General features: G+C 68.4%; 6 protein-coding genes across 6 annotated transcripts; all 6 read left to right on the plus strand.

Moving 5' to 3' along the window:
- Positions 1-9: 9 nt before the first annotated feature.
- On the plus strand, positions 10-2,792 carry EMIHUDRAFT_461047 (hypothetical protein; the record flags this gene model as incomplete). Its single annotated transcript, XM_005794346.1, has 6 exons — positions 10-321; positions 449-669; positions 742-1,030; positions 1,216-1,254; positions 1,605-2,072; positions 2,273-2,792. 6 exons carry the CDS (start codon positions 10-12, stop codon positions 2,648-2,650), a joined length of 1,707 nt encoding a protein of 568 aa, XP_005794403.1. The 3' UTR covers positions 2,651-2,792.
- A 6,069-nt stretch (positions 2,793-8,861) lies between these two features.
- EMIHUDRAFT_447532 (hypothetical protein) lies at positions 8,862-10,615 on the plus strand (the record flags this gene model as incomplete). The annotated part of the gene is made up of 7 exons (XM_005794347.1): positions 8,862-9,071; positions 9,146-9,370; positions 9,514-9,618; positions 9,764-9,835; positions 10,030-10,143; positions 10,271-10,321; positions 10,406-10,615. Coding segments are annotated over 7 exons (987 nt in total), but the record flags the coding sequence as incomplete, so codon positions are not given.
- Positions 10,616-14,511: 3,896 nt separating this feature from the next.
- On the plus strand, positions 14,512-17,678 carry EMIHUDRAFT_194620 (hypothetical protein; the record flags this gene model as incomplete). Its single annotated transcript, XM_005794348.1, has 11 exons — positions 14,512-14,602; positions 14,665-14,807; positions 14,874-14,935; positions 15,034-15,259; positions 15,399-15,591; positions 15,665-15,825; positions 15,978-16,259; positions 16,338-16,443; positions 16,909-17,051; positions 17,206-17,520; positions 17,595-17,678. 11 exons carry the CDS (start codon positions 14,512-14,514, stop codon positions 17,676-17,678), a joined length of 1,806 nt encoding a protein of 601 aa, XP_005794405.1.
- A 2,826-nt stretch (positions 17,679-20,504) lies between these two features.
- On the plus strand, positions 20,505-21,392 carry EMIHUDRAFT_61089 (hypothetical protein; the record flags this gene model as incomplete). Its single annotated transcript, XM_005794349.1, has 2 exons — positions 20,505-21,113; positions 21,204-21,392. Coding segments are annotated over 2 exons (798 nt in total), but the record flags the coding sequence as incomplete, so codon positions are not given.
- Positions 21,393-24,366: 2,974 nt separating this feature from the next.
- On the plus strand, positions 24,367-25,096 carry EMIHUDRAFT_349345 (hypothetical protein). The gene is made up of 2 exons (XM_005794350.1): positions 24,367-24,521; positions 24,615-25,096. Exons 1-2 carry the CDS (start codon positions 24,372-24,374, stop codon positions 24,768-24,770), a joined length of 306 nt encoding a protein of 101 aa, XP_005794407.1. The 5' UTR covers positions 24,367-24,371; the 3' UTR covers positions 24,771-25,096.
- Positions 25,097-25,339: 243 nt separating this feature from the next.
- On the plus strand, positions 25,340-26,190 carry EMIHUDRAFT_95168 (alkB, alkylation repair 6; the record flags this gene model as incomplete). The annotated part of the gene is made up of 2 exons (XM_005794351.1): positions 25,340-25,783; positions 26,011-26,190. 2 exons carry the CDS (start codon positions 25,340-25,342, stop codon positions 26,188-26,190), a joined length of 624 nt encoding a protein of 207 aa, XP_005794408.1.
- Between the last annotated feature and the right edge of the window lie 871 nt (positions 26,191-27,061).

Consider the following 27,061-nt stretch of genomic DNA (forward strand, 5'->3'; position numbering starts at 1 on the left):
TTGTGGTTCATGGAGCCACAACGTCCAGCGGTCGCTCGGAAAGACCACCGGCTTTCTACCGAGTCCCTCGTCTCCGACAAGGGCGCCCCGCCGCTCTCGGAGGCGGCGGTTCGAGACGTCGCACTACGTATCGACTTGCCTGCGCCGCCCGCGCCCGCACCGCGGCGCACGAGCGGCCGCGTTGCGAGCGTCGCACCAGAGACCAAGGCGGCTCTCTCGCGCGCCAAGCGGTACGGCCGAGAGGTGCTCGGTCGGCGCGTGCGAGTCTTCTGGCATGAGGAGCAGACCTGGTACACGGGACGCGTCAAGGACTTCACTGAGGTGCAGCAGGAGCATCTCGTCTTGTACGACGATGGCGACTCCCAGTACGAAGCCCTCGGCAAGGCGCGGTGGGAGAGACGCCCTCTCTGCCCCCCCCCCCCCCCTCACCCAATCTCCCTGGCCGCAGATGGAGGCGCTCGGCCACCTGCAGTGGGAACCGGACGAGGCTGCTGCCGCTGCTCCTGCTGCCAAGCGTGGACGCGCAGACCGGACTAGCGATCCGGCCAAGTCTGCCACCACTGCCGCCGCCGAGAGGGACCCGCACGAGATTGTGACGGCAATCGTGTGCGACGGCTGCGAGGGCGAGTTCGAGCTGCCAGACGGCATTGTCGTGCCGGAGGGCGATTGGTCCCCAGCAAGGGTTGCGGGTAGGCGCGGCGGGGACGTCGCGGGAGTCCCTCTGGCGTCTCCCCCTCGTAGGTTCTGCGCTGCTTGCGCGCCCGCCGCGCCCAAGTCCGCCTCTCCGCCGCGCAAGCGGCCGCGGCAGGGGGCGGCAGAGCCGGCGCCCAAGGCTTCGGCAGCGCCAAAGGCGACCGCACCCAAGGCGGCGGCGGAGGCGGTGCAGGCGGCGGAGGCGGAGGCGGCGGCTCCGGCGGAGGCGGAGGCGGCGGCTTGGGCGGCGGAGGCGCGCGTTTGGCGGCTTGCGACCCGCGGCCCGCTCTGCCACGTGCCCACGCTCCTGGAGCACGTGGGACGGGAGTCCGCGCCGGTGGCCGCCGCGGCCGCGGGGTCGCTTCCGCCGGCCGCCGCCGCAGAGGCAGCTTTGCTCGGCGCTGTCGGTGGCCCTAGATGCGGCGGTAGATGCGAGGGCTGCAGATCTGCGCTGCACAACACGCTCCTCGCTCCCCCCCCACCACCCCTGCCCCACCCTCCCTCCCTCTCTTCGCCGCGCAGGCGGGTGGCTCGCTTGCTCCAGCCAAGCTGACAGCGGTGGTGCGCGCCGCGCTGAGCGGGATGGGGGACGACAGCGACGAGGATAGCGACGACAGCGACGACGGCGGAGGTGGCGGCGGCGGAGGAGGAGGAGGGAGCGGCGGAGGTGGAGAGGCGTCGAGTGCGCTCGAGCAGCTCGAGCTGTGCCGCCCTGGGAAGCTCGCGACCCTCTCGCTCTCCCTCGGCGCGGCGCGGCTGCGCATCCCGCCAGAGGCGCTCCCGCACACAACATACGCACGCACGCACGCACACGCTCAGCGCACTCTCAATGCGCTGCGGCGCGCGCGTGCCAAACTAGCGCGTCGAGACGTCTGCCTCGCCCTGCCTTGCCTCACCCTGCCTGACCTCAGGTGCTCTCGTGGCTCTGGCACGGGGCACTGCAGCCCGCCCGACCTGCAGCCGCACCTGCTGCGAGCGCGGCCCTCCGGGCGGCGGCTGCGGCGGCGCCGGCGGCGCCGGCGGTGGCAGACACAGCCGCGCGCCACGAGCAGCTCGCGCCGACGCTGCGGAGTTTGCTCGCCGAGATGGCGCCGGCGCGGGAGGGGGAGGCGGCGGCGGCGGCGGCGGCGCGTTCACACCGGGCGGTGCCTGTCCTCCGGATCGTCATCGACGCGATGCGCCGCAGCGTGCTCTCTCCCGTCGCTTCGAACGTCGCTTCGAGCGAGGAGGTTGCCGTGGCCGCATGCGCCTGCCTTGCCAGCACCAACCCGCGCGCTGGCGCGGCGGCGGCCGCGCTGATCGACGCGCTGTGTGCGGCCGGCTCCGAGACAGTTCCGAGCCACTTCCGAGCCATTTCCAAGACGGTGCCCACGGAGGCGGTGCGTGATGCGGCCGCGGCTGCCTTCACCGCGCTGCCGTGCGCCGTGTCGCGCGGCCGCTTTGTGCGCTCGCTGCGAGGCCTCTCAGTGGAGGCGGGGTCCGGGCTAGACGCGGAATACCTCACACACCCGCCACCCGAAGCCACTGGAGCCAGCCTCTCGTCTCCACCAGGGCGCACCGCACGATCACTCGTACCTAGGCGGGCTTGCTGTGCTCGCTCCTCGAGTCTCCTTCCATCGGCGGAAAGCAGAGCCCCTACTTCGGCGCCGTTGACGGCGCCGCTGCCTCTGCCACGCTCGCCGAGGCCCTCCCACCGCTGCTGCGGCTGCGGCCGAAGCGGCCCGCCGCCGACGGCGTGCTCATCCTGCAAGGCGCGCTTCTCTCTTGCGCCGAGGCGCGCGGGCTGCTCGACGGGCGGGGAGAGGGACCCGGCCAGCTGACTGCCACCTCGCGTGCGGCGCTGGCTGCGTCGTGCGGGGAGCTCGCCGCGTGGGCAGAGCGGCACCGCGCCAGCGGCCACGCCTCTCTCGGCTCTGGCTTTCGGCACGCACAGGCGCGGCTCGCGGGGCCCGAGTAGCTGCCTCGTGTCTCGAGAGAAAGGAATCGTCAAGCGAGTGCAAGCGCTCCCCAAGGCCCACAAAAAACGAGAGTTCGATACTCTGCTTGCTGTACACAGACACACACAACTGCTGAGTTCCTTTGATATTGACCTTTAAAACCTTTTCCTTTGAAAAACAAACGCGCTGGGAGCCGACACACGCGGTGTGCCGGCCGGCGGGGCAAACGAAAAGGCATGTGATGAAAAGAGGTCTTCAAGTAGACGACGAGTTGGCTCGCGCCTCCTCCTCGGCCAAATGGAGGAGCACGTCCGTGCCGAGCAGCTCGCGCTGCGTCAGTGCGAGCCGGTACATGCCCTTGTACGCGGCAGCGCGCGCGCCGTCGCCCGCGCCCGAGTGCAGCCTCGCGAGCTCCCTCAGGGTCGCCTGCACCTCTGACTCGACCAGAGGCCACGTCGCCGCCACCTGCGCGCATGGCCCTCCGGTAGGGCGCTCGTCGGCGCCGCCGGTGCGCGCCGGCGGCACCGCCCCGCCCATGAGGGCCCTGGCGCCATCAGCGGTCGGCGAGCGCGGCGGCATCGGGAATGCGTACAGGCAAAAGATGGCGTGCGTGGCGAACACGCAGCGCAGCGCCGCGCGCAGCTCGCACTCGCGGCCAGCGACGGCATCGCCGCCGCCGCCGCCGCCGCCGAGCGCGCGGTGCAGCGACGCGAGGTCGACCCGCGCCAGCACATGCTCCGCAGGCCGCTCCTGTGGACGTGTCGTGGACGCGTCGGAAACGTCGCCGGCAAACGTCGCGGGCGGTGGGCGTGGGCGTGGGCAGAGGAGGGGCGGGCCACACAGCACGACTCCGCACCCAAAGAGCGGTATGTGGAGGAGGTGTCTCGGAAGTGTCGCGTGCGCTCTCCTGCTGAGGCAGCAGTCTCAGCGCCGCCTCGAAGTGCTCCTTCGCGACGACCAAGGAGGCGAGGGCTGCGGCGCTCGCAGATTCGGGCCGGCCCGCCGCAGCGCGCTCTGCCTCCCGCCGCATCAGCAGACCGAGCCGGTACCGCGCGTCGCCCGCCGCGGCCCGCGCTCCGCACCGCTCCAGCCGCGCAGCCGCCTCCACCATCAGCTTGGAGGCCGCCGCCGCCGCCTCGGCCGACCGCGGCGCGTACGGAAGCGAATCCTCGAGACGCACCGCCTGCATCAGCTGCGTCCGCCCAACCTCGAGCTCCGCCTCGATCCACAGCGAATCGCAACCGCCTTCGGCACCGACGACCGCGCCCCCGCCGCCGCTGCCGCCGCCGCCGCCGCCGCCGCCGCCGCCGCCGCCGACGCCGCCGCCGCCGCCGACGCCGCCGCCGCCGCCGCCGCCGCCGCCTCCTTCTTGCCCGGGCAGGTCGTCGCGGGCGGTGCTGGCCAGGCCCTGCGCCTGCTCAAACGCGGCGACGCACCGCTCAAAGTCCTGCAGCTCCGCCGCAGACATCTCGGAGGGCGCCGGCACCGAGCCGCCCTGCGCTGCCGCCAGCCGGCGCGCCGCTGCGGGCAGGAGCTCCGAGGAGGCGGCGCCTCCGCCGCCGGCAGAGGCCGGCACGCCGGTTAAGCCCGCGTGGTCGGGCGGCCCGGCCACGTCGAGGCGCGAGCGCAGTGTGCGCCCGAAGGCGATCGACATGATTGCGGCCGAGCGCGGGTCCGACGTGGAGCGGAAGAGCTCGACACCCTGGTGGTAGTGGCGGCAAGCCTTCGTGTACCGGTCCGACACGGCGTACAACTCGCCGAGCTGCTCGTACGCCGCGCGTAGCCGTGCGTGCGTGGCGGCGAGCGACGCGGCGGGCACCTGCGGCACGTACCGACGACGCGACGTCAGATGTGCCATGGGCGTGTGGACGTGTCATGGCGGAAGGCGCCTGCTTGACCGCCGACAGGAAGAAGCCGATGGCGAGCTTGTAGTTGCCCTCCGCATCGGGCGCAAACGCTACGATCGTCGGCGCGCCGTCGCCGTCGGCCGCCATGGGCGGAGGTGTCGATGCGCCGGGGGAGGGGCCAGGAGATAGCGCAGGGGACGGCGCCGAGGACGGGGTCCCTCCGCCAGCGACGCTGGATGGGGCTGCCCCCGCCAAGGGCGGCGTCCGGGGCGCGGGCGCGGGCGCGGCGGCGGGTGCGGGCGCGGCGGCAGGTGCGGGCGCGGCGGCGTCCGCCGCCTCGCGTGCGGGCTCGCTCGCGGTTGGCTCGCCGGCGGAGGAGCGCAGCACCGCGACGGCCCACGGCGGGATCTGCAACTCGCGGTCCTCGGCGGCGAGGCGCAGCTCCTCCGCATGCCTGTTGGCGACATTCACCGAGCGTCACGGGGCAGTCGGTCAGTTCGCTCAAGAGGCGCGCTTCGCGTGCCGGGCGAGCGCCGCGCGCGCCGCCGCCGGCTCGGACGCGGCCGCTTGGTCGGCGACGAGGCGGCACGCGTCGGCGAGGGTCACGAGCCTGTAGGTGGAGACAAGTGGGGCGGACACCCGTGAGCCAAGTGGGGCCGAGACCAGTGGGGTGGGAGGGGAGGACGAGTCACACGGCGCCGGCAGCCCCTCGACGCGTGGCGCTTGTTCGTGGAGCATGCGCGAGACTGCGTGCCCGCTGCATGGCGGCCGTCAGGGCGTGGCTATGTCTTCCCCATCTACGCCCACGCGCAGAAAGCCACGCTCCCCCGCCGTGGCGACGGGCGGAGCCGCCCGCTGCCCTTGAGGAGAGAGCGCGATCACAGGCGCGCGCAGCGCGGCGTGCGCGCGCGCCGCGCGCCGTAGTGTCGCCACTGCACGGCCGTATCGACCGGCGAGGACGTAGCGGCGCGCCGTCGCCAGCTCGGCGCGGCCAAGCTTGGCGATGATGCGGAGGAGGCGCGGCGGCGCGGCGCCGGGCCGGCAGACGCCGCGCAGCGCGCCGATGCCGGCGATGAGCTCGCGCGCTGCCGAGCGGTGCGCCGCGATGGCGGCGAGGGCCGCCTAGCCAGCAGTCACGGTCGGGCTCCATCCGAGAGACCTCCGGGATGCGGCCCGCGAAGACGGCCAGTACGACCTCCGACGGACCGTCGCCGTGGCGGGGCGGCTCGAGCGCGCCGCCGGCCGAAGGGAGGGGCTCTAGCTGGTGGGCCTCGAGGAGGTGCGAGTCGGCGAGGCCCTCGTGCGCCGCTGCCGCGAGGGGCAGCTGCGCCCTCCCTGGCTCCGACTGCTCGAGCAGCCGCACGCACGAGCGGAGCAGGCTGCGGCGGCGGGCCGCCTCCGGCCGGCTGGACGGAGAGAGGCGCTCCGCCATCCTCCAGCAGAGGAGCGCCACCTGCATCACAAGTGGACCCACTCAGTCAAGTGGTCGCCTCAGCCACCCCGCGCGCAGAGGAGCGCCACCGGCTCCGCAAACGGGTGCGCCGCCGCCTCGTCGTCTTTGTCGAACCCGATCCCCTCCTCCTCGCCGCCCTCGCTCCCGCTCTCACTCCCGCCCTCGCTCCCGCCGACCGACCCGCCGCCGCCGGCCGACCCGCCGCCGCCAGCCGACCCGCCGCTGCGGGCAGCGGCGGCGGCATCAGCGGCGGCGTCCGGCTCCGGCTCGCCCAGCTCCAGCACGCTGATGTCGTACAGCTCGAGCTCTTGCCCGCCGTCGCGCCGGACGAGCCAGTAAGTTGCCGCCTCGCGCGTGCAGTGCTGCTGAAGGAAGCGGAGCACCTGCACGGGGGTGGCGAAGAACGGACGTCCGCCGAGTCCGCCGGTCCGCCGAGGCTCGCTGCAGGGCACGGAGCACCGACACGGCGCAGGAGGAGACGGCAGCCGGGGAGAACCCGCCGTCTGTGCAGATGCCGCCGCCAGCAGGGAGCGAGTCTGTCGGCACCGCCCGGTATCCCTGCACCACACCGCCGTTGTGCAGGCAGATGCCGACCTCCGACGAGGAGGACATGACGGCGTCGAGCCAGTAGTCGAGGCAGACCAGCGAAGTGACGTCCGAACGCGCGTCGTGCAGGGCGACTGAGACGCCCGACGCTGCGTAGCCGGCCTACACGTGTCCGTCCAATCCCAGCTCCTCCCGGGCAGTCTCGCCGAGCTCGCCCGACGCGGCGGCCGCTCGCCGACGAGTGCGACGTGTCGATCGAGGCGGCGCCGCCCGGCCCGTCGTGCCTGCAGATGAGCGTGTCCGACCCGAGCAGCACCTGGAAGAGATCGGTGTGAGGGATGGAAGAGGAGGCGTGTCAGCAGCGTGCCCGGCCCGCGCGGCACCGAGAGGCCGCCCAGCTGCCACCGCACCACGCGGCGGAAGCCGCGCGGCGCCTCCTTGTCCGGCATCCACTCCTCCACGTCCGAGTCCGACTCCTCTCCTCCGACTCCGCCGCCGCCGCCTGCCCCACCACCAGCCCCACCACCAGCCCCACCACCAGCCCCGCCCCCGCCGCCGCCGCCGCCACCGCCGCCACCGCCGCCGCCGTCTCCACCGCCGCTGCCGCCGCCGGGCCCGCCACTGCCAGCGTCCTCGCCGCCGTCGCTGCCGCTCCCGCCGCCGCCGGCCGCCGCCACGGAGTACGTGAGGAAGCGGGAGTGGTGGGCCTGCAGCCGCCGCCACCGCCGAGAGGGTGCCGAGAGGGTGCGAGAGGTGGCCGAGAGGTGGCCGCGAGGTGGCCGAGAGGTGGCCGAGAGGTGGCCGAGAGGTGGAGTGGCGGGCCTTGCGCTGCAGCACCATCCGCTGCGGCTCCGGCTCGTCCGCAGAGGAGGCGGCCTCGTCCCCGGCCGGCCGCAGCGGCGGGTCGAGCTCGAGGCCCTCGAGGACGAGGCAGTCTCCGACGCGGTGCACGGCCAGCGAGACGGCCGCCTAGGCCGGCTCGAGGAGGGCTCGAGACGGGTTCCGGGAGGGCGACATGGTGCGCCGGCCGAGCCGCCTCGGTGTGCAGCAGCTTGAAGAAGGCCTTCATGTTGTCCGCCGGCGCGATGACGTCCACCCCGTCCGCGTACTCCACCAGCGACGACGAGCGCAGCTCGCGCGGCACCGGAGGCGGCCTGATGCGGTGTGCGGCGGCGCGGCGCGACTCCGCCTTCCGCCGCCGGACGTCGCGCTCGGCGTGGCTAGCGCGGCGCTCCTCGACACGCAAGACGCCGTCTCCGTTGAGCGCGCTCCCCGCGCTGAGCTTGGGCAGCCCAAGCAGCTCGACCGCCGCCGCCGCGGAGAGCGCCGACGCCGCCGATGCGTCGACCGCCGGGTCGGCGGCGGGAGGCGGCGGCGGGAGACGCCGCAGCACTGGCCTGGCCGCGCCGTCGGCCAGCAGCAGCGGCGGCGCCGGTGGCGCCACCTCCCGTCCAGCCGGAGACGCAGGCAGCAGCAGCCGCGCCCGCGGTCGCGCGTCGCGCCGGAGCTCGAGGGTGCGCAGGCTCCGCTCGACGGCGTCCTCCTCAGGATGCATACACACACGTATGTCAGTAAGGCGGCGCGCGAGCGGATTTTTCTTTTTAAAGTTTTCAACAAACGAAGTCGCATGTAGTCCCCACAAACGCTGTCCCTGCATTCTTTATTTTTTCTCTTTCAGCCGGCTCGGGTTCGAGTTCTGAGGCTGTGAGGCTGTCCATGCTCGGTGGATCTGTCTTGTCCACCGACATGACATGACAGAGTGTCCCTTGTAATGCGAGAGAGTGCTTTTAGGTTGGGTAGGAAGGTGAAAAGAGCGCGTTGTGTTGTGTCTCTGTCTGCAGTGTGCGCTGTCATTCTCTCTTTCCGGAGAGGCCATTTGACTTGAGCCGCCTGCAACCTGCAACCGGCAGGTAGGGCCGCCCCCTCGCCCCGTCGCCCCGTCGCCCCCTCTCCACCGCCTTCGTCCGTCCTTGCCCGCCCTCACAACTGCACGCCTTCCCCTCCGCCGCAGCAATGGACTCTTTTTGGATGGACGCTTCGAGTCCCCCGAAGCCGTCGCAGGAGGCGGAGCTGCCGCCGCCGCCGACGCCGGAGCAGATTGAGGCGGACCGCGCCGCAAAGGCCGAGGCCGCCCGCCGCGAGAGCATATCCGGCGCCTCAAAGTGCGAGGCGGTCGTCAAACAGACCGCCGACGCGGCGCGGCAGAAAGCCGAGGCCGCTGCCGCCGAGGCGGCCCAGCAGCGGGCCGCCGAGGCCGCCGAGGAGGCGGCGAAGGAGGCCGCGGCCGCCTCCGCGGCCGCGGATGCGGAGGCGGAGCGGGCGGCGAAGGCGCAGCAGGCGATCGACGAGGCAACGCGCAAGGCGGAGATGATTCGGGCCGAGGCAGAGCGCGCCAAAGCGGAGCGCGAGGCGCAGGCGAGACAGCAGGCGGAGCGTGAGGCGGCCGATCGCGCCGCGGCGGCGGAGGCGGCTCGGCTGGCCGCCGCGGAGGCTGCGAGGCTCCAGGCGGAGCGGGAGGCTGCCATCGCCGCAGCACAGAAGGCGGAGGAGGAGGCGGCGGCGCGGGCGGCGGCGGAGAAGGCGGCGGCGGAGAAGGCGGGGCCGAAGAGAGGGGGCGGCGGCGGCTCGAGGTCGTCCGAGATGACCCCCCGCGTTGCCTCCGGAAGTAGGCGGCCGCTGAGGAGGAGCAGCGGCGGATCGCCGAGGAGGAGGCCGCCGCCGCCGCCGCGCAGGCGGAGGCCGAGGCGCAGGCGGCGCTGGCGCAGGTCAAGTCGGAGGCGGCGCAGGCGGAGGCGGGCTTGGCGGCGGAGGCCGAGGCCGAGGCGGCGGCGTCGCGCGGCGCGGCGGAGAAGCTGAGCAAGGCCGCGGCCAAGGGGTCCGACGCCAAGAGCAAGGCGCTCGAGCCTGGATGCAGACTCCGGACCCCGTGTACTGCACGCCGCTGCATTCGCTGTACTCGTAGCCCCCGACTTCACGCGGTGCTCACACGGCGCGAGACCCTGCTCCCGCCCCGACTCGTCGTGTGCTCGACGCGCAGGCGCTCGAGTCCGCCCGGAAGGAGGAGAAGAAGGCGGCCGACAAGGCGGCCAAGCTGCGCGCGGAGCTCCTCACCGCGGAGGAGGCGCTCGCGGCGGCGACCGCGGTGGCTGAACCCCCCAGCCCCCTCCCGCCCCACCCCTCGCCGCCGCGCGCACACACCCCTTCCCGGCCCTTCTTCCGCCGCCCGCCCGCCGCGACCACGCGCCGCGCTGTCCTCTCCCGACCTCCCCACGCCCCCCCCGCCGCAGGACACCGCCACCGCCGAGGTGGAGGCGCGCGTCGCCGGGGACGAGGCGACGGCGCAGGCGGCGGCGCTGCAGGCGCCGCCAGTCGTAGAGAGCTCACGCCAGGCCCTCTGCGCTGCAGCTGGCACTCCTGCAGCTGGCACTCGGAGCCCACTCGCGAGTCCACGCCGCTCCGCCCTCGCCCGTCGCCGCAGTCGCCCGTCGCTTGTTCGCGCGTGCAGTGCGCGACACTCTCACACGCGGTCTGACTTCGCGCCCTCACACTGCAGGCTCGCGACGCTAAGCTGCAGACGGCGGCGGCGCTCGCTGCGGACAAGGCGGCCGCCGCCGCTGCGGCAGAGGCCGAGGCGACGGAGAAGCGGCTTGTCGCCTTCCCCGAGGAGGCGCGGACTCCGCCACACCTCCCCACAACCGCCCCATGTCTGTGCCCCCCTTGCCGAGGGGGGGGAGGAGCCCAGTCTCTGCCCCCCCTCCAGACCCCTCCCCCTCTCTCTTTCCCCCCCGGGGCAGGCGAAGAAGAAGAGCCCCGCCAAGGGGAAGAGCCCGCCCGCCGGCAAGAAGGTGCGAGAGATGCGGCTGAGATCCGCTGTGTGGGGAGAGAGGGGGGGGGGGTGTTGCCTCACCTCGACCGTCTCCCTCCCAAAGGGCAAGAAGGGCAAGACGCCAGTGGCGGGCAAGAAGGGGCGCGCTTCGACGGAGCCGGAGCCGGAGCCAGACGAGCCGGCGGCGCCCGAGCCGGCGGCGGAGGAGGCGCCCGTCTCGAAGGAGAAGCCGAAGCGCGGCCGCCCCAGCGCCGAGAAGGAGGAGAAGCCGGAGGCGAAGCGCGGCCGCCGCGCCACACGCGGCGGCGCCTGACGGCTCTGCGGCACCCAAGCGCAGCCCCACGGCCGTCGGCTCTGCGGCCGGGGCCTCCGGCGGCTCCTCGCCTGAGCGCCTACGTCGCTTGGAGGGGAGGGGAGGAGTCCGCTGCTGCACGCACAGTGCGGGGAGGGTCGAGACATGCCAGTCGAATCATGCCCCGCGCTCGATCTACGAGCGCGCGGGCTGCGTCGAGAGGCTGCGCCATAGACAGCATGCGGGAGACTGAGGGGACTCTGCATGAGAGGAGGGGACGCCCTCGAAGTACTTGTGTCATCGTCGAGCGAGTCAGTAAGTGGGAGTGGGTGTCCGGCCGCTGTACTGTTCTTCACTGCATGGGTGTCCGTCCGTTGCAGCGCCACATGAGACGTCCGAGTCGAGTGTGTGGCTGTGGGTCTGTGGACTGTGCAGACTCAGGGAACACAATACACAAAACCGTGTGTGCCACACCTTCACCGTATGTGCGGTGCCTTCGCGGGCGTTCGGGGGAGGTAAATTGGCTTTTTTTGTTCGGTTTGTTTGTTCGGGTTACTTCAGCTCCGTGTAACTTGGGAGCGGTGTGCGGTGAGCGCGGTGTGTGTGCGCGCGTGTGTGCTGTGTGGAGAGTGTGGCGAGTGTGGTCCTCGGACCTCGCTTGACGCTTCACGCTTGCTCGCTCGTCCCGCTCCACTCTCCAGTCTGTCCAGACAGACTCCACACACCACGCTCCACGCACCACGGGATCGGGGGACGGGACGGGGGGGGGGGGGCTGGCGCGGTCTTCGGAGGCCGGAGCGCGGGGTGTCGCGAGAGCGTGTCACCCGGTGACCAGCCGGTGACGGGGACTCGGCGAGGACTGACGTGTGTGTGCTGCGTGTGTGACTGACGAGTGACAGTGACCCACGTCACCAGGCCGGCGCTGATACACCATACTATGACCATCTGTGTTGGAACACTCCGTCGCCGACCTGGCACCTGTACAAGACACCTGTCTCCTGTGTTGTCGACCCTCGAAAAGTAAGAAAGAATTTTACAACCAAACTCCCTCGGCCTCGCACGCTGAGCCCTGTGGCTGTCAGGCTGTCAGGTGCTGTCAGGTGATCTGTCGGGCTGTCGGGCAGCTGTCAGGCACTGTCAGGTGCCTCTGTCAGACCACAGCTGTCGGGTGCTGTCAGTGCTGTCGGGTGCTGTCGGGCATTGTCAGGCGCTGTCCGGGGTTTGCTGTCAGGCATTGTCAGGCGCTGCCCCGTCATCCTCTGCCTCGTCGCTCTCCTCGGCCTTTCTGTCAACCATAACCTACTTCCGCTTTTCTCTTGGTTTAAATTCTTTCGGTCGGCGGGCTAGTTCCTCCTTTACGGCCCAGGGGGCTCACGCGGCGCCTCGCCTTGTGGGTTTATCCTCTTGAGTCCATGGCGAGTCAGCGACTCGCACCTCGACGTACCAGGCGGAGCAGTACCTCAGGTGCTGACGAATGGCTGTTACCCACGCCCGATGGTTTGCTCAGAGGGGCTAGCGTCGGCTTGAGGAGCACCGGGCGGCTGCGTGGGCGATGGGTCCCTGGCCCGCCTCCGGACGGCTGGAGGTGGGAGCCGGCGAGAGCTCAGGCGGACGTGGCTGGCCGCTGGCTCCTCTTCATCGGGGACTCGAGAGGCCGCATCGCCTATGCTGCCGCGGTGGCCCGCGACGCCGGCGAAACACCGCCAGGCTGGCCTGTGCATCGGGTGGCGGCCGGCGACGAGTGCGAGCCGCATGGGTGGGACGCGGATGGCAACGAGAGGTGGGGCTACTACAGCGCGGGCTGCATGTCGCGCTGGAAGGGCGGCTGTCTCGACGACCACCGCGGGAGGAACGTCCGCAAGGTGTGCGCTCTCGACTACGTGTCCAAGACGCGGTACACCTTTGTGTGGCACTCGCTGAACACGAAGCTGCACATGCGCTCGATGCTGAGCCGGGTGCACAAGCTCGTCTCCGAGGCTTCCGCGCCACCGGACGCCGTCTTCCTCTCGACCGGCCTCTGGGACATGCAGATGGCCTCTGCACACCTCGTGTGCCCGCGGATGCACCTCGTCCTGCAAGCCCTGCGCGCCGAGCTACCGCGCACGCAGATCGCGCTCCTCGGCTTCGCGCCGTGTCCGGAGTGCCCGCTGGATCACGACCGCTCCTGCTACCACTGGGGCAGGCGCCGCTCCAAGCTCACCGATCTGATGGCCGGCGGGGAGGCGTGCGGCCTGAACGCCACCCGCGCCGCCGACGCGTCCTACCTCGATGTGGGCAAGATCACGGGCTCGCTCCCAAACATGCGCTCGAGCCCGTGCGGCACGGTGCACTTGTTCGGCGCCGGGTCCGAAGGCGTCATCTCGCAGTGGTACGCCTCGCTGGCCGGACTGCCGCAGGCGACAACGCAGCCAGTCCGGCTGCCGAACGCCACTGAGCTGCGGCAGTTCTGGTCGCCAGGCACGTACAGGATGCAGGCGGCGCCATGACGCGGGCTCCAGGGGTAGTAGCTTCCCGGGTATATAGGAGCGTCGTAGCGTGTTGCGTGTCCGTATAATTTGGCGCGCCCCTGTTCCCGGGGTTTGTTTGTTCGGGGTTCGCGAAATTTTGCATCGGTTCATGCAGGCTCGGACGTCGGAGGCATGGCGCATGCACTACGCTCCCAGGCACGGTGAGTGACGTGAAACGCTGGTTCCGCACTCTTTTTACTCTTCACCAACCCGTTCTTTTTTTCGTAAAAAGAAAGAAAGAAAGAAAACAGACAAACCCAGACGAGGGATGGGGGAGGAGGACAGGGTCCCCACCTGCACGAGCAGGATTTTGGAAGGACGATCAGGGGGACAGGTGGGGCTCTCCTGCTCCTGACAAGGGACACGACAGGCTCGCAGCGCGGTGCACGGCGGGCTCCCAACTCTTTTTTTCGTGTCGTGCGAGGGAGGAATAGCAAATTCTTTTTTTCGTGTTCCCCCCAACCAAGAACGCCGCCATTCGCTTCGCATTGGGCTCCCGTGATGCTGCTCGTCCAGCCTGCCGTATCTGGCTTCTGGCCTCCATTCGGGCAATATCGCTGGGCCGATGAGACGGTGCGCGTCTCGCATCAAGCCAAGCGGGCGTCTATCGAGAGGTGCCGCCTCGGCGCCCTCGACCGCCACGTCCGTTTGCATTTTTGGACGTCGCCACCTCTGAACAATTCCACCGCCCCTCCCGCTCAGGCGCAAGCGGCGGCAGCTCCTCGAAGTGGAGGGAAGCGGGCCGAGCGAATACACCGTCGGCGGCGTCGACATGGACTACTCCTCGCTCGACTGCCCGGCCGAGTGGCTCGACCTGCTCGACTCGGACCCTGATATGGGGGCCTGCCTTCCGTGGCAGGAGCTCCTCAACCCAACGGTCGGCGCCGACTTCAAGACCCCTTTGGGGGTCGGGATGCGATGGGCGGGGGAGCCGTATAAGTGTGTCTCCTCGCCTCTCTGCCACCGAGCCCGCTGCTGCCCACCCTGCCCTCCCTCGCCGGCCCTCCCTCACCGAGCCCGCTGCTGCCCACCCACCCTTGCCTCCAGGTACGCCGCGCCGGACCCATTCGGCGCCGACCCCATCTGCACCACCGGGACCATCGAGGACTGCAAGTACAGTACGCCGGAGACCCGCGATCTGCCAGGCGCCCCCCCCTCCCCTTCCTCCTCCCCTCCGCTCCCCCTGGCTGAAACTACCTCTTGCCGTTGTGCCCTGCAGACTTTCTGACGACCACCAAGGACCTGCCGGATCCAAACACGAAAGGGTGGGGCGCAGCCAACGACCCAGCCACCCGCTCCTACCCGACCCTGACGGGCGGCGAGTGCACAAAGGACGACTCCGCAACGCAGTGGCTGGACTGCGGCGCCGCCTAGAGCCCGCGCCTCTTGAGTGCCCCGTATTGCGGCTGAATGCGGTTGGACGATGCATCTCTAGGCATCCCGTGCCCCGCGCCCTTTGAGATGACGACAAAGGACCTCCAAATCTCCTTCGGCGCGGCCCGTCGCGTGCTCGCCAACCTTCCGGCACGCACCCCTTTAGTGACCTCATCGGTGCACCTCCAGGCACGCCCGTGATCATCTTTGTCGCGCTATGCACGGTCCTCGGCCTGGTCGCCCTCAAAAAGGTGGGCGGCAAGGCGGAGAACTACTTTGTCGCGGGCCGCTCCCTCTCGCTGCCCGTGCTCGCCGCCACCCTAGCGGGGCAGGTGCCTCGCGCCCTCCATATGGCATCCGAGGCCCCGCACGCACGCCGACCTGACGCCAACTCGCAGACACCCCTCCTTCCCTCATTCGCGCTCTTTACGTACCTTTGCGCGCTGCCCTCTTGCGCAGGGTATCGACGGCTCTGGAACGATGGGGAGCGCACTCGGACCTCGCGCGCCTGACACTTCTGAGACGCGTCCGCGACATGTCCGCGACACGTCCGACTAGGAACGTCGACCTCGCGTACAACTACCACTTCTGGGACGGCTTCGCCCTCCCCTTCGGCATCGGCTGGTCGCTGGTCCTCGTCGGCATCTTCTTCGCCAAGCCGCTCAACGACATGAAGCTCCTCACGCTGCCGGACGTGTTTGGGCGCCGCTTCGGGCCCGCCTCCGAGGTTGCCTTTGGCGTCTTCGCCATCGTCAGCTTCATCTGCCTCTTCGGCTCCAACCTCGTCGGGTTTGGCAAGGCGACGAGCTCGGGATCAGCCGAGAGCAGCCGAGAGCAGCCGAGAGCAGCCGAGAGCAGCCGAGAGCAGCCGGGGCAGCCGGGAGAGCAGCACGTGGAGATCGACCGAGATCGACCGAGATCAGGTGATCGCGTACGTCTTTGGCCTCGGCTCACCGTACGCGGGCATCTGCATCGCCGGCTGCACCGTCTGGGTTTACACGGTCGCGGGCGGCATGCTCTCGGTGGCTTACACCGACATCGTGCAGGGCTGCTTCGGTTATCTCGGCCTCCTCGTTGGCACCGCCTACGTCTACCACAACTTCCCTCGCGCGCCCGGTCGCCACCACCTTGCCCGTCGGGTGGCAACCGAGGTCCTCGTCACCCGAGAGCGCCGAGATGTGCCGTGCAGGTGTCTCTCCCGGCTACCCGCTCGGCGACAAGAACGCCATCCCCGAGGGCATGAGTGACCCGGATTCGTACGACCCCATCCCGAACGCAATCTTCTTCAACTGGGTGACCATCATCGTCCTCGCCCTCGGCAACGTCGCCGCCATCGACTTCCAGGCGCGCGTTCTCGCGGCCAAGGACGGCACGACGGCAATAGATGCCGAATGCGACGCACCATCGTCTCAGTCGTAGCTTATATGCTCCGTGCATCTTCTCGAGCAAGCACTCGGCATGCATGTCGACACGGTCCTCGAGGAGGCACTGCTTCTCCGGAGTCCACCACAGGCACGACGGCGCGACGCGGCTGCTTCATCGCCGCCGCCCTCGTCTTCCTCATCGGCGGCTTCACTTCCGCCAACGGCGGCGCCATCCGCGCGCTCTACGGCCCGTCGTCGCCTCACGCCGAGTTTGTGGCCGACAGCTGCTCGCGGTACATCACGGTGGTGGGCTGCTTTGGCTCGGACTCGTGCAACGCCGTGCCCTTGTCGGGCGTGCCCACTTGCGGCGAGTGGAAGCCGGACCCGTTCGCGCCGCTCAAGATGATCACCTGCACCAAGGTCCGCGCGGCTTGCCCTCCTAGCTGCCGTCTGCCCGTCTGTGCGCGCAAGAGCGTGCGCGTCCCCCTCGCACGGCAGGACACATGCAACTACTTTTTGGACTTCGACGGCAGCGGCGGCTTCGGCGCGGGCTCCGAGACGAACCATCCCATGAACGGGTGGAAGCTTCCGGCAGTCGACGCTGGTGTATTCAGCCCCGTCCGTGAGTGGTCCACAACATTCTTCCAGGTTCCTCGGCGGGTGGATGCTCATCGCGATCGTCGCTGCGTGCATGTCCACCGGCGACGGCTCGATCCTCGCAATGGGAACATGCTTCAGTCACAACATCCTTCGCCGCTTCGCGCCCTTCGAGCAGTCCAAGCTGTTGCGCATCACTCGTGCGCACCCCCCTCTCCGCTCCCACTGCCATGGACATCACTGCACGCGCAGCACGCCCCCTCCGGACTCCCGCCGCCTCGCGCCGCGCGACCTCCCGCCCTCTCTGGCTCTCCGCGCCGCCACCAGCACCGACGCCCTGTGCATGGCCTCCGTGCCTCCGGTGCAGGCATCTCGACGGTCTTCTGGACTGCCCTCTCCATCGGCATGCCTGCGAGAGCAGGCCCGACTAGACATGTCCTCTCTCATCCACATGTCATGAACGTGTCTCTAGGCATCGCCTGCGCCGTCCCCGACCAGACCGGCTACCTCCTCATCGTTGCCTTCGACATCATGCTCGCGGGCTCGGTGATCCCGCTCTTCGCGGCCGTCTACTGGCCGTCGTGCAAGCCCATCGCCGCCTTCGCCTCAATCATGGTGAGCTTAGCGCCCGCGCCTCGTTACTCCCCCCCCCCACACACACACACACAACCCACACACTGGAGCTGGTGCCTGTCTCAGCTCGACCGACGACCTCGACGGCCGATCGTCTCATCGCCCGCCACTCATCCAGCACCCTTCTCGCAAATAGGCGGGCTCCTTCTCGAGGCTCATCCTCGAGTTTGCGCTGCCCAAGGACCGGCTTCTCCTCCTCCTGGGCGACTACGCTCAGACGTACGGCGCCGGCATCTACGACCCAAATATGCTCAATATTTTCCTCGGGATAGCCGACGGCAACATCGACGACGTCTGCCCGCAGAGCAAGCTCGCTGACTACTCTGGGGTCGACTCGCTGGTCGCTCCCGCCGTCTGCGGCGTCACTCTCATCCTCTTCCAGCTCCTGCCGTGCGTGCCCACCGAGTCGAAGAGCTGGTGGTTCACGAAGGCGAGCGGAGCGACACACAGAGTAGCCGGTAGACGCGCCACGCAGCACACGCGCACACAACAGACAGGCTGCACACCCATCCTCGCCCCATTCAGGTGGAGCCTGTCGAATTTGTCGAAGGGGGAGGCAAGACCACGGAGGCCGAGGCCGGCCGCGGCATCGAGACCGAAGCCGCCTGATGATGAGACCGCGAGACGCGAGACTACTGCCCTTGGGCTGTTGTTCGGCCCACCCGCCAGCGTGGCAGCCGCGCGAGGCCACCTGGGGGCACATCCATGTTGCATAAAGAGACGGGCGGGCGGGCGTTCCGCTGGAGCTGGCTGCTTGCTCGCGCTCCGCTCTCTCCGCTCTCCTCCCCTCCCTCCCTCCCCCCCGGTTCGCTCGCGCCTCTCGATCTCAAAGTGCTTGTACTTTTTTGTACACTTATCGACTTACGTAAATGGCATTATGCATGAATGGTCTGTCTCTCTCTCACTCTCTCTCACTCATTTCATTCAAATGTTAATGTCACACAACATGTACATGTCATTCATGTTCATGTCATGTTGTGCATGTGCATGCACATCACATGTCACATTCGGTCGATCGATTTCCGATCGACACGAGCTCGTAGCCCTCACTTACATAACGGCATTCAGCGTGGCTGTGCTCATTAGAACTCAAGAAAAACCAGTGTCTCTCTCATGTCACACAACTTAAAAGAAACGAGAAAGGTAACTTGCGGTTGTGAACAGGGTCGTTTGGTTATATCCGCATGTTACAATCGCGAGGACGCAATACATGGCACACATTGCGGAATTCGCACTCTACCCCTCTCCGTGAAACTAAGAAGGGGATATGGGAGGAGGGTGGGATCAGAGAATCGAGGCCACTGGCCTCTGCTCCCGCCTGGGATCGCCCATTGCGACCCAGAGCTAAGAGAGACATCGCGAAAACCGCGCAATAAGTTGCTGCCGATAAGTTCGCCCAACGGCGGCGCGGCGTGCAATAATTGCAAATAGGAAACCGCGCCAGACCGGCGGCGCCGAAGTGGAACGGCGCCTCGCACGGCGGACACCAGCAATATTAATAACTGACTTGAGCCGCCATGGTAGGACGCCGCCCTGAATGATGACGGCAAAGCAACCCGAATAATAATAGCCATTGCTCCCTCAGTGTAAACGACTGTGAATACCGAACTCCCCCATTCACACCTAGTCACCGTGGCCCAACTGGGGTCAAGCCTGCAGTAACTTGCGGTTGTGAACAGGGTCGTTTGGTTATATCCGCATGTTACAATCGCGAGGACGCAATACATGGCACACATTGCGGAATTCGCACTCCCAAAGCTGAGGCAAAACCCAAACTGGAAAGCGAAGCCGACGAAGAGCGCGAGCACGAAGGCGGAAGAGATGTGCCTCGGTGACTCGGAAAAAGAAATACAAGCTGGGCGGTCAAGAATCCTGGCGCAGAGCACGCTGGATGGCAGCTGCCGACGACTCGACGACGCTGCCAATGACGGCCCCCCACGCCGCATCGCGGCTTGGGGCCTGCTGCCCATCTGGACCAACGAATCCCCCCTCACTGCTGGACGACCACCCTTGAGGAAGTAGAATGTCATCCATCCGCAAAGGCTCGCCCTCGGCCATCCCCTCAACGGCGACGACGGGGGGCGGGGGCGGGCGAACGGGAGGCGCACTGGCTGCCCGCTGAGCGGCGTCGTCCCCCGTGGTCCGAAGCGTCGCCCGAGTGGCGCGCACGACAGGCGCGACGCGAGGCTGGGGGTCCGGCTCCTGGTCGTCGGCCCCGTCGCCGCCCTCGTCAGCGTCATCCTCCTCGCCCTCGACAAGCTCCCAGATTGCAGCAGGGATGCGCGCGACGAGCGACATCTTGAAACGCCGGTAGCGCTTGTGCGCCTCGCTCTTCCAAAGCCCATGGGCCTGAGCGACCGCCTCGCCGAGCTTCCAGACAGTGCCATTGTAGCCGCGGACGCGTAGCCCATGAAAGGCATACAAATCATCCTCGGGAACGCCGGCACGCAGCTGGAGATCCTTGAAACGCCCGAGTGCAACGTTGTAGATGAGAGGCCGACGCCGATCGAGGTCCTCGAGGAAGAAACACTCGGTCGGCGGGCGTGGCTGGCCGGGCGTGTGGGGCCGCCGGATGTGGAACTGCATCAGCCGAACAAACCACGTGACGATGCTGTACTCTGGGTCGGGGACGTCGCCAACAAACGACCAGTCGGCCCCTTCCCTCGCCTCGGGGCGCTCCTGCAGCTGATCCTGCTTGATCTTCCGGAAGCGCACCCACATGCCCCTCAACCCGTCGACGAACGAGACATCAAAGTCCCGAACGCCCCAATGGTCCTTGGGATCGAACTGCTCGCGCCCCCCGTACGTCTTCGGGAGCCCCGATTCGGAGCGAGAGAACGTATTCGTGAGCGTAATGATCAGGAAGACAGTCTGAACATCCTCGAAGCAATCACGGCGTGCGACTCGGATGCACTCCTTGAGTACGGAGAGAGGAACCTCAGTTCACTCGTCACCTCTCCCGCGAGCTCCCTTCTCTTTCTTTCGGGTATGGAGTCCGTGAGTGCGGGTAGCGTGCAGGCAATCACGGGCGCTATTTTGTCGTACTCCTCTTCGGCGAGCGCTCCAAATCTAGACCCTTTCGCCTTTAAGGAGGCTGCCCTCGCTCGTCTCATGCCTAGAGGGTGGCATCGTGGCCGGAAAAATTCTTTTCTGTGCACGGAGCTAAGTGCCTCGCCACCCTCGCAGGAGTCGCTTAGGCGGCTCCCGTGGTGTACCTGTGTTCGTGCCAGTGCGCGCCAGTCCCGTGCCCAGTGTTGTGCGAGGGAGTGGGTTGTAAGATTCTTTTCTGACTGGGCGGGGCTCTGCTTGTGGCGGCTGGTCGATGCTGGCCATAGCAGCCGCCGCGTGCTCTCGTCCATGCGGCCCTCGCTGAGGCGCCCGAGCGCCGCGCGTGGCTTCGCGTACAAGGCCGCGCAATCGCTGACGCGGCCACGCATGGAGGAGTTTGTACTGGTGCGGCACGGCGAGTCTGAGGGCAACATCGCCTTCAACCGCTCGGTCGCTGGTGATCACTCGCTCTACTCTGGTGCGTTTCTCGAGCGGCACTCCTCCTTCTGGCGGCTGTCTGATCGCGGCCGAGAACAAGCGGCTGCAACGGGCGAGTGGATGAGAGCCCACATGGACGTCAACTTCGACGCACACTTCTCGTCGGAATACCTGCGCGCGATGGAGACGGCGGCGCTGCTCGAGCTGCCCAGTGCTCGCTGGCGGCCCGAGGTGATGCTGCGCGAGCGCGATTGGGGAGAGTACGACCTCGCGTCACAGGAGGAGCGGCGCAATGCGTTCGAGCAGTACGAGGCGAGGCGGCGGCGCGAGAGCCTGTTCTGGGCGCCACCGGGCGGCGAGTCGCTCGCGCAGGTTGTCCAGCGGATCGACAATGTCCTGCTCTACTGCAACCGGCGCTTTGGCGGCCAGCGCGTCATATTCGTGTGCCACGGCGAGCTGATGTGGGCCTTTCGGCTGCGGCTGGAGCGGTTTAGCGGCTTGGTGTACCGAGAGATGCAGGCTGACCCGCGACCGGGCGAGCGCATCAACAACTGCCAGGTCTGTATCTAGGCTATTTCCTACATCTCGGCTACCTCTCGGCTACCTCGGCTAGCCACGGGCCTTCAGTATCCGGAGCCTCGCGGACAGGTGATCACCTACTCGCGGCGTGATCCAGAGACGGGCGCCCTCGAGAATGACTTTCGCTTCATGCGCTCCCTCTGCCCCTGGGACCCCTCAGCGTCCTACACGGGGTGGCGGCGGCTCGATCGCGGCTCGACGCTCCTCAGCAACGAGGAGATGCTGCGCGCCGTCAACGCGCACCCACGCATCGTCAACGATGACGCGAGCGGCGGCGGCTCCGATGCCGTGCGCCTGGCGGGCGACCCGGAGCAGGGGCTCAGCTGCAGCGGCGACACGCCGCTCGAGGGCGTGCGCACGCTCGCGGCGGCGGCGGACAGCGGCAGCGGCGACCGCCCGCCCTCGGCCGTGCCGTCGCCGCGCGGCGCGAGGCGGGCGCTCCTGCTCGTGAAGACCGCCCGGTGGCGGCTGATGTCCGAGGCGGACGAGGCTCGCCTCCCCGAGCGGACGCGTGCGGCGCTGCGGTCGGCGTGCGACGTCCACGAGCGCGCGGTGGCCTCCGTCGTCGAGGCGCTCAGCGAGGCGGGCCTGGCGGTGCGCGCCCTTGACGCGCGCGCCGCGCTGCCGTCGGCGGGTGCCGCGATGCAGTGGGCCGACGTGTGTCTGGCGCTCGGCGGCGACGGCACCATGCTCCGCGCGGCGGCGGCGGCGCCGATGCCGCGCGACGCGCTCATCGTTGGCGTCAACACCGACCCGCAGCGGTCCGTCGGGAAGTGGTGCGCGGTCGCACTCGACCCGGCGGACCTCGCCACCGCCTCGCGCGCATTCGCGGCGCGGATCGCGGCGGCCGAGTACGAGCCGCTGCTGGTGCCGCGGCTGCGCGTGTCGGTCACGGGCGGCGACGGCGCCGCCGCGGCCTTCGCGACGCAGCACGCGCTCAACGAGTGCTTCGTCTGCGAGGCCTGCCCGGCGCGGCCGCTCGACCTCGAGATTTCGGTCGATGGCGGACCGTGGCGCCAGTGGCGCTCCTCGGGCGCGCTCATCAGCACGCAGCGCGGCGCGTCCGCATGGATGCAAAACGCGTGGTCGGTGCGCGAGCAGCAGGCGGCCGCAGTGCTGCAGGCCGCCGCGGAGCTCGGCGGCGGCGGCGGCGGTGTTGGTGGTGGTGGTGTTGGCGGCGGCGGCGGTGTTGGCGGCGGCGGTGTTGGCGGCGGCGGCGTCTCACTCGCTGAGGTGGTGACCGCCGCCAATGGCCAGCTCCTGCAGCACGCAGACCCGACGGCCATGCAGTTCTTTGTGCGAGACGCCATGCCTCGCCCCGGCAGTTCTCCGCACGCGCCCACGAGCGGGCTCGGGGCGCCGCACGGCTTGGCGCGGCGCATCCAGATGCGTCTGCTGGGGTGGGATTCGGCGCTGAGCGTCGACGGCTTGCCGATGGTCTCGCTGCCAGCGCACGAGTGCATCGTGTCGTTGGAAATCGAACGCGACGAGCGGCTGTGGCTGAGGACAGTGCGTTCAATCGGCCGGTGTTTGTAGCAGCCTTGGAGCACTTGGAGTGCGGTCATCAGCCTCACATCCAAGGGCGCCGCGGGGAGCTAAGAAGTGGAAAAAAGAAAGAAAGAAAACAGACAACCCAAGGGAGGGATGGGGAAGAAAGAAAGAAAGAAAACAGACAACCCAAGGGAGGGATGGGAGCGACGGCACGCCGCCACCATGGGGGGATAAATAAATAAAACGGACACACCAAACAAGAGCGGGGTGGGAGAGAAGGACAGGGTCCCCACCTGCGCGAGCAGGATCTTGTAAGGACGATCAGGGACACAGGGGAACGGGAGCGGGGAGCGCATCGCGACACGGAGGGGGGCTGGGCAGGGTTCACCCACACACGACAGGGTCCCAGCGCAGGGATTCCCCTCTCGTATATAGGACAAAGTTGCACCCGGCGGCACGGGGGCAGGCGCGGGCCTCCTACTGGTTGCGCTCTCCTAGTTCTCCTGCTCCTGACAAGGGACAGCGACAGGCTCGCAGCACGGTGGACTCCCTATTCCACTGGCGATCTCTCTCGACTAGCGACCTTCCTCCGGCTTCTCGCACCAGCAGTCTCTCACTATCACGGGCACACTGACAGAGGCGGCCAAGGCTCACGCCGTGGGTGGCAGAGGCGGTGATAGGAGTCTCCCACTCTGTGGGCTTCGCTAGTGGTGCGGCCTACGCGTGTCCTCGCCCTTGCGGTCTTGAGAGGGAAGGGGAAGGGGCTGTGTGTCTGTGTATGTGTGTGTGTGCATGTTGTGTGTGCATGTGTGTGTGTGTGTGTGTGTGTGTGTGTGTGTGTGTGTGTGTGTGTGTGTGAGTGTGTGTGTGTGTGTGTGTGTGTGTGTGTGTGTGTGTGTGTGTGTGTGTGTGTGAGCGCGCCCGAGCACTGAAGCGCGCACGCTCGCGAAATTTCTTTTTCGCTCTTTGCTCTTCGCTCTTTGCTCTGTGTTAGTAAAAAGAAAGAAAACGGACAACCCAAGGGAGGGATGGGAGGACGGCACGCCGCCACCACACAGGGATTTTAAGGAGAGGGGTGAGGTGCACTAGCCGTCGCCCACCCTTGGGCGTCCGCCTCTTCCTATCTCTCTTCGCAGTCTCTCTCCGATTCTCGCTGCGACCTTCGTGCCACCTCGCGGTCGCCCCCTTCTCGTCGTGCTCTCCCTTGTCGCTTCTTCCTCTGTCGCGTCGCTCTCCTCTGCCTCGTTCTGCGACGCCGCCGCTCTGTGTTAGTGCCAGGGGGAAAGGGCTTGTTTTCCAGGTGTGTATTCTTTTTGCTTGGGGCGGACAGCATGCTGAAATTCTGGAAAAACCTGACCGGCCCCTGCGGTGCCCCTACCTACCTACCTACCTACCTACCTTACTTATGGGAAACTAAAAAAGAAATCACGGGCCTGGTGAAGGTGGGGTACTATACCAACTAGAGTGATGGTTGGTGATACTCTCCTGCAACCACAATCCTTCTTGTGACATGGCAGGCCACTCTCAAGCCCTACAAGCATCAGATCACCCATTTGGGGAAGGTTGACATCGTGATTTCCGCGGAAAATTTCTTTTTTTTGCTGTGAAAATTCCAGCTTGAAGAAAGGGAAAAACCCAACAAAAAAACCCAAACCTACCCTACCCCCGACTTGCTGTCCGCCCCAAGCAAAAAGAATACAAAAGATGTTTTCCTTCTTTTTCGCGTTGCTGGGCGGCGGTACACAGATGGGGTCCCGCTGGGTCGTAGCCTTGCTAAGCGCGCTTTGCTCGCTCGCCAGCGCCAGCGTGCAGATCGGCAGCGACTGGCCCGCCGGGCCGCTGGGCGAGTCTACTTCGGCGCGGCGCGTGCTGCTGGACGCTGGCGGCGACGCTGCGGTGCGCAGCAGCCCGTGTCCCTCTCTGCCCCCCGCGTTGCGCGGCGCCGCCGGGCCTCTGTGCCCAACCCCGCATCGCGCCCGTCGCCGACAGTCGCGCGGACCGCCGCCCGAGGGCGTCGGCATGTTCCACATCATCCTGTGGTCGTCGCTGGGCCTCGTCGTGGTCGGCTGGTTTGCTGTCCTCGCGATGTTCAACATGGACGTGGGCAACGACTCGCTGCTCTACTCCAAGGCGAAGATGGAGTGAGTGCCTGAGACACGCGATGGTCCGCGCAAAAACGGATCGCTGGGTGAGCGCACTGTGGGCGGCGCAGGCCCGCTGCAGGGGCGCGACGGCCGCGGCGGGGCACGCGTGCGTGCACGCGCGCGCACGCGCGCGCACACGCGCGCCCATTCGCGCCCACCTGCAGCGAAATCTGCAACCTTACGTTACCTGTGCACATTTTCGTCCTGTGTTCGCCGTCACGCATGCCAGTCCCGCCAAGCAGATATTGCCCCCGCGCGCGCTGGGGATGGATGCTGCGCCTGCTTGCGTAGAGGGGCTTCCAATCTCATTAAGCGAAGGTGGTTGTTTATGGAAATATCGGAGCAGATGCGGCGCCTCGATTTTTGCAGCGAGCGCGACCCGAGGCTACTGTCTACTGAGCCTCAGATTCTGAGCACGTGAGCAGCCCAGACCCTGCAGGCTGCAGGGTGCGGCTGTCCTCTTTTTCATACATAAAACGCCCTGCGTCGCTTCGGAGACGGATGTCGGAGCACCGACGATCGTGTTTCTTCTGGTCGGCCAGGAGGCACGGAGGGTGGCCACCAAACCGCATGGCGATCGATTTCAAGATGCTGTTGCGCGAGGAACGGCTAAGAGCGCGTGAGCGCCACGCGCCGCCACCAGCGGCGGCGGCGGCCCTCCTGTCCGAGCCTCGCAGCCCACCGCCACCACTGCCGCAGACTGATGTCGATTGGGCGCTTCCGAGTCGGAACGATCGGCCCGAGTATGATGCCGAGGCGCACGCAGTGGACTGCGGCGTGCGTGGGATCGCGCACATCGCAGAGTGGTGCAGCGCGGAGGAGGAGGAGGCTATGCTCCGTTGCACCGATGGCGCACCAGCCCACCGCTGGACGCAGCTGCGTGGGCGGCGGCTGCAGAGCTTGGGTGGGACCCCCAGCAGCAGTGACGGCGGGATGACGCGCGAGCCGCTTCCGTCGTGGGTCCAGTCCGTGTGCGACGAGCTCGTGCGGTGCGGCGTCTTTCCTCATGATCAGGTGCTCCTCTCTCGCTGCCTCCCACTGCCTCTCTCCTCTTTCTTTCAGCTGCCGCTCGCATCTCTTCTTCCCCCTCCCCGTGCCTCTCGCCCCTCTCTTTGCCTCTCGCCTCACTTCTTGTCCCTCTCCTTGCCTCTCCGCTCTCCGCTGCCCTTGCTCACCACCACTCCCTTCACCGCCACTCCCCTCACCGCCTCCCCTCACCGCCACTCCCCTCCCTGCCACAGCCTCCGAACCACGTGCTGCTCAACGAGTACCGGCCGGGGCAAGGCATCGACCCGCACAAGGACGGGCCTCTCTACGCGCCGCGCGTCGCCATCCTCTCGCTCAGCAGCCGCGCGCCGCCCCCTCCTCACGCCCGCCGACCCGGCGCTGCGTACGGCGTCTCTTCACAGGCCGAGCTGTGAAACCAGGCGCCTCCTTCCTCTTCCTGGAGGACTCCGTCGCTCGCGCGGAGCGTGCGGCGCTGCTGCTGCCTCCGCGCGGCCTGCTGCTGTTCCGTGACGAGGCGCCTTCCTCCCTCTGCCCCTCCCCCTCTGCCCCCCCCCCCTCTGCCCCTCCCCCTCTTCCCCCACCCCTCTCCCCGCCACCCTCTCTCCTCCCCGCCTCTCCCCCCCACCCCACCCCACCACCCCCCCCACCCCCCCCACCCCCTAAGTCGCCTAGTCGCCTAGTCCCCTGGGCGTGGCACACCCGCCGCTCCCCCCCCCCGCACCAGGCCTACACCGACCTGCTGCACACCGTGCCGCAAGCCACGCACGATGACGCCGCGCGCCCAAGCCTCGTCCGCCTCGACCTTCCGGGCCGGGCGGGCGCGTGCAGCGGGGAGGAGCGAGGCGGCGGCGGCGGAGAGCAGTGCGGCGGCGGCGAGGAGGGATACGGCGGCGGCGGCGGCAGCGGGCGGGGCGAGGAGAGCGCTGCCGTGTCGGCCGCCGCCGGGGAGGCTCGCGGCGCAGAGGCGGCGGCGGGGGGCGAGGGCGGCGCGCGTGGCAGGGAGGAGGGCGAGGCGGAGGGAGGGCTGCGCGCGGAGGGCGCCGCGGCGCGGGTGCATGGCGGCCGCCGTCCGGGCTGCGCGGCGGGCTGCGCGGTGGATTGCGCGGCGAAGGGCCTGCCGCGCCAGCGCCGCGTCTCGCTCACCGTGCGGCATGTGCTCCGCTCGTCGACGCCGGAGGAGCAGCGCGACGCGGGGCGGTTCGCCCTCGCGGAGCCGCTGCCGCTCTGGTCCGCGCGGCAGCGACTCGCGCGCTGGCTTGACGCGCCGGGAGATGCGCCGGGAGA

This window comes from Emiliania huxleyi (genome assembly GCF_000372725.1).
Source record: "Emiliania huxleyi CCMP1516 unplaced genomic scaffold EMIHUscaffold_1, whole genome shotgun sequence".
Lineage (NCBI taxonomy): Eukaryota > Haptophyta > Isochrysidales > Noelaerhabdaceae > Emiliania > Emiliania huxleyi.

What these genes read in the sequence shown, in the direction of transcription:
- EMIHUDRAFT_349345 (XM_005794350.1), top strand. Translation starts at nt 24,372, where the DNA reads ATGGGGTCCCGCTGGGTCGTAGCCTTGCTAAGCGCGCTTTGCTCGCTC. An exon ending in ACGCTGGCGGCGACGCTGCG is followed by an intron (nt 24,522 to 24,614) that starts GTGCGCAGCAGC and finishes CGTCGCCGACAG; the next exon opens with TCGCGCGGACCGCCGCCCGA.